Source organism: Haplochromis burtoni, unplaced genomic scaffold, assembly GCF_018398535.1.
Source record: "Haplochromis burtoni strain Fernald_Lab_line unplaced genomic scaffold, NCSU_Asbu1 Contig_246, whole genome shotgun sequence".
Classification (NCBI taxonomy): Eukaryota; Metazoa; Chordata; class Actinopteri; order Cichliformes; family Cichlidae; genus Haplochromis; species Haplochromis burtoni.
The window spans coordinates 563,709-576,971 of record NW_024582607.1 but is presented as its reverse complement, the minus strand read 5'-3'; the positions used below and the strand labels follow the sequence as shown (position 1 = coordinate 576,971).

Here is a 13,263-nt window from a genome sequence, read left to right as displayed (position 1 = left end):
GATTGTTATAACCCCATCAGTGTTATTACAATCACGTTGCTATTCCAACAGTAACTCTTTCTTTAACTCTGTTTTGACTTCCAGTCTATCATCTGTTAATACAAGACCTGATATATTAAAATTAAATAATAAAGAATACTTTTCCATTATGTTTTTGACTCTTTTGGGATTCCTGTTCTTTAATCTGTCCCAGTGTTGGTGGTCTTGTACCCACTACCCCCACACTCTTTTTTCAGGTTGACTAGTTTGTGCTGATATCATTGATTTGACAGTTAAGCTTTTAATTAGGCAAACTGACGTCCACTTGGAAAGTGGTCTACGTGCACATGACCACAAACGCCTAAAACTGTAGACGTTAGTAATGCTCTGCTATTTAACTCTCCTGATACAACTGCAGAGTCTTATTGGAGGCTGTAGTCTAATAATGACTGTTTCTTTTATTTTTCCATGCAATTTATATCAGTAAGCATAGGCTAAATAACAGAAACACCTCAGTATAAAGAGGCATAGTACAGTGGTGAGCTGTTCCTATTAGGGGTCTTCACAAACCAAAAATTAAATGAATAAGTCAATAAAAGAAACAAAAATCATACTGTTTGTTGAAGCTGCCGAATACGTCTCAGTGCTGCCTGATGTTGCTGCGACTTGGCAATGTTACGGTGCCGCCGGTGCCTCCTGAGCTGGTTGCTGAGGTGCTGAACACAGTCATTAGTTGCTTGTTGGCGAACTTGGCCCTGGAGGGGAGAGAAGAGGAGAGTTTTGACTTTTAACTGACTGTTTAAGGAAAATAACATTTTTATTTCTAGTTCTCCACACACAAAAACACAAAAAAACACCATCCCATCTTCAACAGTGTCAAATTTATATACGCCACACAAATACAAACAAATTTTCACAAGCAAGTAAATAACAAAAAATGTTTTTTATCAAAAGTTATCAAACTGAGATGAAATGATCTGAGTCTTTCGTGCATAGAACATTTAGCAAAACATGTCAAAACACCTTCACCTTGGTTTCGTCTCCTGTGCTCAAATTGCTGGGGTGTAACAGAGAGAAACAATGATAAGAAAAATGTGAGATGTTTTTGTGTGTGCTGTTTGTTGTACAGCAATAATAAATTGTGACATGTCGGTATCTGTGATCTGGTCTAGCAATGTCATGGATTACTTCAGCTGTGAAGGCCTGCACAGAGATCCAGCACTTTGACTACATCTTGCTTATTCTACACCATCCTGCAACTTTAACAACTTAAAGACACCAACCCTTATTTGTTCAAGCAATATCTTCACTTGTTTAGTGTCTCACATTTCTTCTCATAACATTCCTGAGTCACTGGAGTTTTCCCTACATTCCTGCAGCTGTGATGTTGTAAGTGAGGACTGTTGCAGCTTGCCCTGAGGGCTAAAGGAGGAACTATTGTATGCTGTGTGTCTATTAACAATGAGGAGGATGGCAGCAGGTGGTGAGTGCAGAAGACAGAAACAGTGAACAACAAATGTACAAATGTGGGTACAAACAGGTGGTAAACAACAAAAACAGTGATGTGAGGAAGAATGGAGTCTGATAGGCATGTAAAATTAGTTGCCGATTACAGGAACAGACTTGTCGCAGTGACAAGATCTCCTTGTTGAAACAGGGTGGTTGGGGGGACCCTTTTGTTGTCTGGTGATCAGTCTGGTCCTATCCGGTCCATCCGTCTGGGTTGCAGGGGCAGCAGTCTAAGCAGAGACTTTCCTTTCTTCGGCCACTTCTTTCAGCTATTTTACAGGAGGCCGAGGCGTTCCCAAAGCAGCCAAAGGACACCCTCGAGAGTGTCCTGGGTATATGCCAGGGCCTCCTCCTGTTAGGACATGACTGAAATACCTCACCTAGGAGATGCCCAGGAGGCATCCAAGTGAGATGGTCCAAGTATCTCAAATGGCCCTCTCGATGTAGAGTATACATAAACTCCTCCACTTACAGCAGCCACTTGCTCCGAGCCAGGAGTGGAAACTCCACCCTTTTCATCTGAGAACCATCACCTCAGACTTCACATCATAACCGTTTTACACTCAACTACAAACCCAAGCCTCTTCCAATGCAAGATGGAAGTCATGGCTCAATGAAGGCAACAGAACCACATCATCTGCAAAAAGCAAAGATGAACTCCTCAGAGCACCAAACTCTCCACCCGCTACACCTCGGCTGTGCCTAGAAATTCTGTATCTTTTTCATTCTTCTCCATAAAAGCAATAAACAGAAGTGGTAGCAGAGAGCAGCTCTGGTGAAATCCCATTCCACTGAGAAAGAGGCTGACTTATCACCAGCCATGTAGATCAAGCTCATTTTGGGATAGCTCCCAAAAATTAGTTCAATGTTCTATGAAACCAAAACACTCCTCCACAGGACATACTGAGAAATGCAGCCTTCTTGAAGCCCACAAAACACATGCAGACTGGTTCGGCAAGTTCCCACGCACCCTTGGATGTGGTTGAAAGGATAAAGAGCTGAACCATTTACATGCGGAAATTGCAACCGGTTGCAAGTTCTGTCAAAACTCAGGAACAGGACACAGGTCTGGGTGCAAAGTACTCAGGGCTCCCAGTTTCACCAGCAGAAGCTGTTGTTGCAGCCAGTTACTCTGGTCATTGTTTCCAATTGTGGATAATTGAAAAACTTAATAAAAAGCTAAAAATGTGATGAAGGATAATTAACTGATGCTTGATGGTGAGTGAAATCTTTCTTTTGCTCACACAGTTTCCAAAAAATACAAAAGACAGGCAGAAGAAGAGACTCTGACCTTTTGCTGAGATGTGTGTGTCTTTTACGTAGAGATACTGTAAGTGATCGGTGACCTTTGAGGTTTCCTAAGTGAACATGTTGGATCATACAGCTCATTACTGAAAGCCACACTATGTGAACATACTTCCATGGATACAGTCGTCATGTATCCCATTCTTGCTAAAACAAGAAAAAAAGCCTGTTAATTAAAGTCATGTGTCTTCTTGCAGCAGCTAATCATGCTTTTTCTCACTTTGAGCTCACAACCATCTTCTTGAAAAGCGGTTACATAACCTCTCCACCATCAATCAGTATTTCAAACCTGCTGCATGCATGAGACACAAACACGTCGAAGTTCTAGGTTTATGCTTGCACAATGGCCTTCCTTAAACTTTACAAATGGCTTGCTCTCCCCAGCTTATGATTTTAAGTGAATTTTGCATCTACTCATTTGGGGTTTGGGGTAAGCTCAGCATTTTTCTACAATATGGCCTGCATTTGTATAGCGCTTTTCTAGTCCTTAAGGACCCCAAAGCGCTTTACATTACGTCATTCACACATTCACACAATGGCGATGGCAAGCTACATTGTAGCCACAGCTGCCCTGGGGCGCACTGACAGAGGCAAGGCTGCCGGACACAGGCGCCACCGGGCCCTCTGACCACCACCAGTAGGCAAACATGGGGTTGGTATCTTGCCCAAGGATATTTGGCATGCAGCCAGGAGGCAGCCTGGGCTCGAACCACCGACCTTCTGATTAGTGGCTGACCTGCTCTGCCACCTGAGCTATAGCCACCCCACCCCCATTCTCTTCTTCAAATAAAATACTTTTAAAATGAAAGTTTTTGAAGTTAGATTCTACAGTGTGTTGTTTTGACGTAGTCAGCCTAGTAGTATGAGCCAATGATCGTAAATGTGAATAAGTGGTTTACACGGCACCATGCTGCTGTGCTCACCGGCAGTACGGGGTCAGCAGGAGAGTGTCCGGTGGCATCTTCGGCCTCATACTTGTAGAAGTCCAGCGGAGCACAGAAATACCCGGGCTGCACATCAGAGCATTGCCGGCCAATTAGGTGCCTCCTGCAGTCACACTGGCCGTTTTCCATCATGCACCTTTAAGTATCACATACAACAATGTGTAGACAGCCTTTTACTGGTGTTCTTGAAATCTCCTGTCTATTTGTTGTCTGCACAGACCATCAGACTGAATGAGTCACAGCCTCACTTCGTGTCCACTTGATGCTTTTTGCATCTAAACGAAATACTTGCAATTTACAGAACGCTTAGTTCTTAAAAGCAGAACACAGACGATACAAAATCTTTTTACCTGTTGTTGAAGGCTCCTCCAAAGTCACAGTCACAAGGTCTGCAGCCTGCCAGGTCATTACTAAGGCCCCAGTATTCCGGCTGTAGGAGGAACACAAACCTCACAATTAGCTTTTTTCACAGTTCATGTACACTTTTTTTGTACACTGCTGCTTTATCATGAACACTCAAAGCAGGAGTTCTATTTGTAATCGTGCTAGTGATCCATGGCTAATCTGCAGTCAGCAGAGACTGAAGGAGTCACTTGGATGAGTGACAAAAACATTTCTCCCACTGAAAACATTACATCCACATGAACAGAATCAACTTTTTGGGATTTCCTAACCTGGATGGTTGTGCATGCATCAAGACATAAACTCCACTCAGTGTTTTATTAGCGCACACACTCTCTGGTCACCTCATCTAATAATATGGATGTTTAGGTTTCCAGGCTGTAAATGAAGGCAGTTTCAACTCTTGCAAAGAGCTCACTGCACTGTATTCTCTGTCATTACACAGGCCAAGTTTACCAAAATAACAGCAAGAAAATAGCGCTATTGAAAGTGTCTTTTTAAACAACAGCCCAGTGCATATAGCCGATTAATGCAATCATATCGGCCAGTTCAGATTCAGTCCGATTGCTGAATACAAAATTGCTGTGATGACGCACGGTTTAGGTATAGATCCCACACAGAATTTTAAAATATGGCCCCATTAGTTTAACAAGTCAAAGACAAACATCTTCCAGTGCATTATTTAAAGATCCTCACTTTCACCTCCTTATTTTTATTCTTGGACTGCACTGGAATATCTACACAGAGTAGATTTTCATGCATTCAAGGCCTGCTATTGAGCAAACCTGGACATGAGCTTAGGATGAAACCTGAGAGACAGAACAACGACTGTTACTAACCAGACACTGGTTGCAGTAGCGGCCGGTGACATATCTTTTACAGGAGCAGTCCCCACTGATCTGATCACAAGGAGCTCCCATCACGATGATGCCACGAGGATCACAGTTGCAAGCTGATGAATAAAGACACAGAAACATGAATGCACATAAATATTTGAGATATCTACTTTTGTTCAAACACATTTTGGCGGCAGATGAACACATACGTTGGCAACCCAAAGGGTCATTCTGGCTGAGTCCATAATAACCCTCCTTGCAGTCATCACAGCGCGTCCCCTTCACGTTGACTTTGCAGCGACACTGTCCCGCAATCATTCCCATTTCAAAGTTGGTGTGGGTGTCACACACGCCTCCCTCCAATGACCCCACTGGGTCACAGTCACAGGCTTAAGTGAAGGAATGATGAAGATTGTAGGTAAAAGATGACAGGAATGACAGGAAAATTTTATGTTTCAGAGCAAAATTCCTTTTTTATACTCAGTACTGAATTTCTGTACCAAAGGAGAGAATCAAGGTATGAGAGACTCACAGATACAAACCCGTGGATCTCTAACATCTCTGTTTGGATCTTGGTAGTAGAAAGGTTTACACGTCTCACAGTTGCGTCCCATAGTGTTGTGCAGACAGTCATCACAAACTCCTCCAGTAACATTACCCGTTGCCATATACACTGCCATGTCAAAGTGGCAGTGGTCTGAGTGGCCATTACAGTTACACTCTGCAGAAACAGGCAAAGACAAAATGAGAACAGTTAAAGAACAATTAGAGCAAGCTTATTTCACGTCTTGGGTCACAAAGCAAAACTCTCCCATCTGTCAGTGTAAAGATGTTTAACTAAATGTTTAACAGCTTAACGTAAAAAAGAAGTCCAGTTTTTTTACATGATAAAAAATGCTGCTGTAGTAATGAAAGAAATCTGTCAGCAAAAAAAATCCATAAATGTTTAAAGTTACGGTAGCAATTATAATAAAAAAAACTTGTCATTGTAAAAAATAAAAATTTACAGTACCAAGTGAAAAAACGGGAACTTTTCTGTGTTTTAACTGTTATTATTTTCGATTAATTACTTTGGTGTAGTATCAAAGGGAACGGGGGAGGTCTTTACGAGTAGGAAAAACTATAAAAGCTATGACAACACAGTAAAAAGTCAGAAATCGATGCCTTCTATCACATGTCCGAAGCTGTCTAGCTGTCTGGAGGCTTTGGGCTTATCTTTGAAACCCCTGATTTAGAGGAACATGAATACCATGCTGACCACCCTTTTTTGTGTGGCGTCCTAATAATAATAATGATACCCTAAAAACTATCACATCGCATTAGCTTCTCCCATCTCCTTTAGAGGTCACCTATAAAGTAAATTTCTAGCTTTATATCTTTATTCCTGGACACCAGAGTAGCCCAGCATAGCTACATACATCTTAATTTATCTTTCTAGCATATATTTATTTTTAATTTAAACCCCCAAAAAGTGTCTCAGTTATCTTGTAAAACAAGAAACGTGAAAATATGTTTTCACTGGTTGACAAAAAGCCCCATTAATCATATTCAGATACTGTCACAGTCACAGAAAGCCGACTTCATCAGCTGACTGCGCTGCTGCTGGTAGTACCAACAAAGGGCTTGTTCTCTATTTCCTTAAATAGTCTAAAGGTTAGAAAAGCACATTTGACAACTATAAAGAAAGAATTTCAGCTACAAATGTTTCCATCTGAATTTTGAAGGAGTGCATATTTGCCCCACCTCTGCAGGTGTGAGGGTTCTCGGCCTCCGCTGGTCTCCACGGCAGGTCATGGTGGAAGTTTCGGCAGCGCTCGCAGTTCAGGCCTTCTGTGTTGTGTTTGCACACACAGCGACCGTGGATCTGAGCACAGCAAGATGAAAGGTGACAAGGATGAAAAGTGACATGGTTAGTATGGGCAGTGCAAATGAGAAGGCTGTGATTTACTGTGCTGCTGTTGATTATTTTAAACAAGAAGATAATTTTCCATTTTCCTTTAGTCTTACAAAGGATATGCTGATAATTACAGATTCAGTGAGTTTTTGGCAGTATCATGCACTAACTGACCATGCCGATCTCCCTGGCGTCGACCCCCGGCACAGGAGCGCACTCTGAAGCATGTCCGTAACAGAAGCAGCTCCCTCGCACTACCAGCTCATAGATAGCGTAGTAATATTTCTGCAGGACTTCAGGGCGTCGGTCCAGAAGGTCATCTCCCAGAGTGTTGAGCTTTGTGAAGTTAATGCGCAGGTTGGTGATGCGCAAAAGATCTGCAAAGGAAATGTTTTTTAAAAAAGTCAGCCAGATTTGCAAGATAAACAACATTAAAAAACGAGGCTGACAGTTCATTAATATGCACATTTTTTCCTTGACATTTTCTACATTTTTTTTCTGCATTAACCTGGAGTGTGATGAGACAGTAAATGTTAGAAATGTACTGATTGATGATGAATTCTGATGAAAAATAAGACGAGTTTGTAAAGTACTGTACAATATTTACACCTGGTATTAACATGTAATCTATATCTAAATGTATTATCTGAAAAGGGTACCCAAACGACAGGTCTTTGTGTTTACCTAAAGCTCTTCATTCATCCTTTAAACATGCAGGTAATTCTGCATGTTTGGTTTAACAGAATTTAATGCCAGATGCCATTCCTGACACAACTCCAAAGGGATTTGTCTCCTCCCTACAAACCCTTTATATTTACCAGTGGTGTTATTTTACTGTGCAGTAACAGTGCTGGTTACTAAACCACCAAAGACTGTGTGAAACATTTGGGTATGGTTCCTGGGTAGAATGACAAGTTCTTTGAAACAGTGGACAATGGTGGGAAAATGAGGGAGAGGTGTGACCTAAACATCAGCAATGTCTGTCCAACCTCTACTATATCAAAAGGGCTGTGCACACAGTGAATACGTTGCCATAGGTGCGACTGCTAGGTAACAAAACAGATTGTTCCCAACACCAGTTTGTACTGTTTGCTAGTTTTTGTTTGGGATGAATGCGTGTCAGTGAGGTCAGTGATGGTTCACACAATCCATTTATCTCTGGTTAAGATTTCATCAAAGTCAAAACATAATTATGTCCAAATGTGGCTCTTTTGATGCAACTCCATTCTAAGTGCAAAGTTTTCTGTGAACATCAGTATGACTTTTTCATTATCCAGACGACTCAGCTAAACAAATATAAGAGACAGGAAGCATTTGAAGCTTTTATTTGCAGCAGGAGCTTGGTAGAATACAGAATTTTAAAAATGCGGTGTCTTATTTCATAAGGAATAAGGTTCGGCATTTTCTGTATGAAATTCCTCATGCATACAATCTCTCTATGGGGAACATATATGAGAATATTATATGCATTTAATGAATGAAAAGTGTTCACAGACCTTGAATATCTAAGCTGTAGGGGTCTTTCACTGGAATGGCAGGATCCAGCACTTTATAAATAACCTTAAATAAAAGAAGAGATGTTTTCATTAGACTGCAGTATTAAGGAAATTCTATAAATATTCAACAAATGTTAAACAAAAATTTGCACAAAATGGAAAATATGCAATGACTGGTCACATATACCTTGATATCTTCCAACTGCGCTTATAAAATTCGAGTCATATTTTTTAACCACGCAGTGTGCTTTAAAGAAACACGCTATGTTTATATGGTAAATGTTCTTATATAGTGCTTTTCTACCCTGAGCATTCAAAGCACTTTGTCTTTTTTCTATGCTCTTTCTATCTAACATTCACACACATTCACACTCTGAAGGATGCATTGAAGAGCAACTTGGGGTTTGTATCTTGCCCAAAGACATTTGCAGACTGGTGGGATCGAACCGCCAACCTTTTGATTAGCAGATGACCTGCTCCACCACGTGAGCGAGGTCTAACCAGTAGTGCATTTCCTCACTTATTTCCAGAAACACAAACCAAGCATTTAAGCAAATGCTGGGTTTTATTGTGAAATGACCACATGATTTCAAATAAAATAATGCCCTGATATTACATGAAGAGTGGGAGACACCCCAATTTTTTTTTTGCAAGATTCTCATCTTCCTTATATGTGCTATGGTGCTATATGCGGAAAATTACATGGGCCATGGTTCAGATGAAATCAGATGGCAGTTGCTTGCTGATCAAGTGTGATTCCTGACAAACTTTAGGAGTGAGTTGTTTTGGTTGCAATTTAAAGCATGTAAAAGGTGTATTTGTCCTCTCCAGGGACCCTTAGTATTTAAACATACTGCAAACTGTTAGCACCAAATGCATGTTATATTATTTTAGAAGAAATCATAAGACCTTCACTTGAGTTGTCAGATCGTGCCCTTCATCCAAAACATTGTATTTTTATGCATTAATGTTGAGCTACAAACATATTACAGATATAAATGACGTTTGGGTAGATGGTGTAAAGTGGTAAGGGCCAAACTGACATGCTCTTTCATTACCATGAACACATACGACAGTTTCCAGCAAATGTTGCCCAGTGAAGCAGGCTGAAAATATCCCACTATAAACGTGTCATTTAACCTACTTTGCTGAAAACTCCATAGTGCTAAACTGCTCTAAAAGATTAGAGTTGCAGTACTTTGCAGAATTCTTGAGCCACCACTCATTCCTTTATACTTTACTTCCAAGCAGCCAGATTTTTTTTGTAATTTTTTAAAGAGACAATTGTTCTTCAGGCTTTCTGAACGTTCCTTTCTTTTCTTTTTGTGCATTTCATTCATTTTCAGTGGAGTCATTGTACATGACCATTTTCATAGGAGCATTTTTTTGTTTTTTAAACCACTAAACACTGACCTAAGAATCATTCAAACACAAAAGGGAACCGAAATCAAGGAATAAAACAGTGTCTTTTCTATACATAACAAAAAACTTAACAAACAACACATATTAAATCTTTCGATACTTTGTTACAAGCAGCAATTAACACACAAAGCTATGAAAAATTCCAAATAGGTCAAGTAAAGGACAAAATCAGTGGTAGGGCTAAAAAACATTATCTACAGCAGATGAACAGCATCTGAAAGTCTTATCCTTAAGAAATAGAGAGAAAAAAATCCAGCAAAGACCTGATACAAGACCTGAGAGATACAATCAGCCCTAGCTCATTCATTTAGTTGATGCTTAGTTGATACTAGTCACTGATTTCCTCAGAAATGGTCTCAGTGGAAGGGTGGCTGTCAAAAGGCCAATCATAAAGAAGGCAAACAGAGAAGAAAAGATGAGGTATGCCAAATTCCATAACATCTGGACTGAAAATCAGTGGGAACAAGTCTCATGTGGTGATTATCTACAACCAATAGAATCTCTGTCATGGAACAAAAGGTAGCCAAAACAGAGCTTTGGAATGCCCGTCAAGAAGTAATACTCAGCTCTTTGCCTCGTACACCATATTTCTACTTGCACGTTTGAATAAATTACTGTGCTGCCTACTGTGCATTTTCCTATATATAGGAATATAAAGAAAGTACTTTTGTATAAATTACATTTTATGTTTTTTGCATAAGGCTTAAACTACAGATATATATATACTTGAATGGGCTTAAATCTAAAAGATGCAGAAAGGTTAACAAAGAGCAAAAGTGCTGAACTTAGTTTCTTCTTCTTCTTCATGCCTCTTTACTAGTACAGGTACTTTTTAAACTTTTTACCTCTCCATTAGTGGAGGGTTCGATGTCAGAGTAGCGTTCCTCACAGATGATGTCATTGATATGGTGCAAGCCATTGGCAGGAATGCTGGGGAAGGTTCTGGTACAGTTGGAGGCATAGTAGCGGTAGGGACGCCATGTTCGGCCAAAGTCAGCTGAACGCTCAATGACCAGAGCTGCAGGTCGGAAAGTCTGAGGAGACAGAGTACGAAAGATTTATCTGAACCTTTCATTTGCTGTACACACAGATAAAGGATTTCTGCCTGATGGAATGCAGCCACCACACTTCTCAGTGTACATAACAAACACACACCTGAAGAATTATGTCCTTTGACGTGCTTAAACACATACAGTATTGCACATCCAACAGAGGTATACAACACATGGAGCTACCCACACATGAAAGAAAAGTGCATGTACCTTAAACTTCATGATGAGATGTGTAAAGTGGAATTCAGCCTCCAGGTTCAGTCTGATGCTGACACTCTCCTGGCCTGTGGAGAAAATAACTGTTGATGAATGTCGATTGACTGTTGCAGACCTTTACCTTTTTTCTTTTCAGATTTCCCTCATTCGAGAAATACCAGAGTCCTGCTCTTACTCCCACAGGAACTCAAATGTAGCATCAGTACCTTTACCCAGTAACCTTTCTGTGAAGGACCATTTGCCTTCGTATTATTTTGCTGTCTAGATGTATTATTCTGGTGTAGGTGTAATACCTATTGACGTGGGGTTAGTTCAACCCGGAGAGTTTATCTGATTTAGAAATTTTTCCATGTCTGTTTCTCTGAAAACAGAAAAACATGGAGTAAGAAAAGTCTGTACTTTATATGGGCCTATTGACATCTGTGGCTACGCTTGTTATCATTCTCATCATCCTTCAAGATTTGACCTTGGCCTACCTGTAAGTGGGTCCATATGCTGAAACATAAGAAATGTGAAGTTGTCTTCAAAATGCTGTCCAAACTTTAATTTAGAGTTAGACTGATTTAGAAGTGTCCACAGTATGCTGATCGTAGCGGTAGAAATATTAACATGAATTGAAACTTACAGATACATCACAGATTCACACAGGGTTTACATCACAGACAACCTGGATAATTACTGCACATCACTAGAGGTCCCCAGGTTATTCATACAGTGTATCACAATCTAAGGAAACATATTCTTCACAGACACACATGCATATAAATATATGAGGATGGAGGCAAACAATGAACACACTGATCATGTTTTTTTTTAAATTGTTATTACACACACACACACGCACACACACACCCACCATGGACAGATTGCCACCAGGTGTTGACTCTGTTGCTGTCTGTGAGGTAGATCACATTTTCAATGCGGTGGCTGTTCGAGTGTACGTTCGGGTCGTAGGGATGCTGGGAGTTGCACTCAAAACACTTCTCTGGTTGCTGAGGAAACAGAAAAAAGTTTTCTTTTTAAAAGTAACAACAAATTTAAGTTCAAAAAAAGTTCAATTGTTAAAATAGAAAGCAAGGCTTTCATGGTTATGGTATTGAAGAAAGGGAGGAGAAGCATCAAACAAAGAAAGTAGGAGAGAAGGAGGCCATGAATGAGTGTCCTCATTCTATTTAAGTCTGCCAAAAATCCAACATTCATCATCAGAAGGAGCATGCCAACTCTCTGTCATGGTACTAAATGTACAAACATGAAAAGTCCAAGGCGGTCTGATTGTCATCTGAGGAGATTACAGATTGTTACTTTTCAACCAAATTTAGGTAACAGAACATCCTTTCAACAAAACCTTAACACTGACTAAATGCCATCAAATATTATTAGGACATTTCACTAAAAGTATATCAACAACAGGAGATCTAACAGGTTCTCAGGCTACTTCTACTACGGGATGAAATGCACAAATAAAAAAAGAAGCTCTTTTTGCTTAACACTGTAACAGAATTTTTGCATAAGCAACATAAAAGAGTTGCAAAAATGTCCAAATCTAGGAGTAGGAGGAGAAAGTACAGGAAGAAGAAAAAATAGACTGACACACATGAGGCAGGAGTGAAGGTGGACACTTGAAATCAGAGATTATGGGAGAAATAAAACCATGTGACCAAGGTCAAAGGCATGAGTTTGAATGAAGGGTGGTTTCAAAAAAGGCAGACAGTGAAAGATGCAGATAAGAGCAGAGAATCTGCAGCAGAGTGTCAAAGAGCAACAGGGATGAAGGACAAATGTGCTTGGAGGGGAGGTAGGAAGTTAAGAGATCCAGGGAGTGAGAGAGATGCTGAGAAAGAGCAAAAAAAGGGCTCAATTTGAGAGGGGCCATAAAAAGGGGAGTACGTGGAGGGAAAGAGGGCACACCAGAGTGGGATGATGAGGGTATGTTGGCAAGAGAAACCGTAGATTCCAGAGCTGATAAATTAGGTTGTCAAGGGCGATTAAGCTGCTAACAACAGCATGGCTGTTAATGAGACTCGGCTGAGAATTGAAAAGAAGGCATGCTGGATATAGCGTGCGTGTATCCATTCACACATACACACTATTTCAACTTGAATGTTTATGTGTGCACATGCACATGTACAGTGGGGCAAAAAAGTATTTAGTCAGCCACTGATTGTGCAAGTTCCCCCACTTAAAATGATGACAGAGGTCAGTAATTTG

At 40.4% G+C, this 13,263-nt stretch overlaps 1 protein-coding gene across 2 annotated transcripts in view; it reads right to left on the bottom strand.

Moving 5' to 3' along the window:
- lamb2l (laminin, beta 2-like) overlaps positions 1-13,263 on the bottom strand; it is a 50,702-nt gene that overhangs the window by 13,235 nt on the left and 24,204 nt on the right. For both annotated transcript variants that reach the window (XM_005938085.3, XM_005938084.3), the window contains exons 4-15: positions 11,912-12,047; positions 11,050-11,123; positions 10,633-10,821; positions 8,366-8,429; positions 7,044-7,246; positions 6,719-6,839; positions 5,508-5,696; positions 5,185-5,364; positions 4,979-5,091; positions 4,088-4,167; positions 3,717-3,873; positions 594-734 (exon numbers count right to left, since the gene is read on the bottom strand). In XM_005938085.3, the coding sequence (XP_005938147.1) occupies positions 594-734; positions 3,717-3,873; positions 4,088-4,167; positions 4,979-5,091; positions 5,185-5,364; positions 5,508-5,696; positions 6,719-6,839; positions 7,044-7,246; positions 8,366-8,429; positions 10,633-10,821; positions 11,050-11,123; positions 11,912-12,047 (1,647 nt within the window). The remainder of the gene's footprint in view (positions 1-593; positions 735-3,716; positions 3,874-4,087; positions 4,168-4,978; positions 5,092-5,184; positions 5,365-5,507; positions 5,697-6,718; positions 6,840-7,043; positions 7,247-8,365; positions 8,430-10,632; positions 10,822-11,049; positions 11,124-11,911; positions 12,048-13,263) is intronic.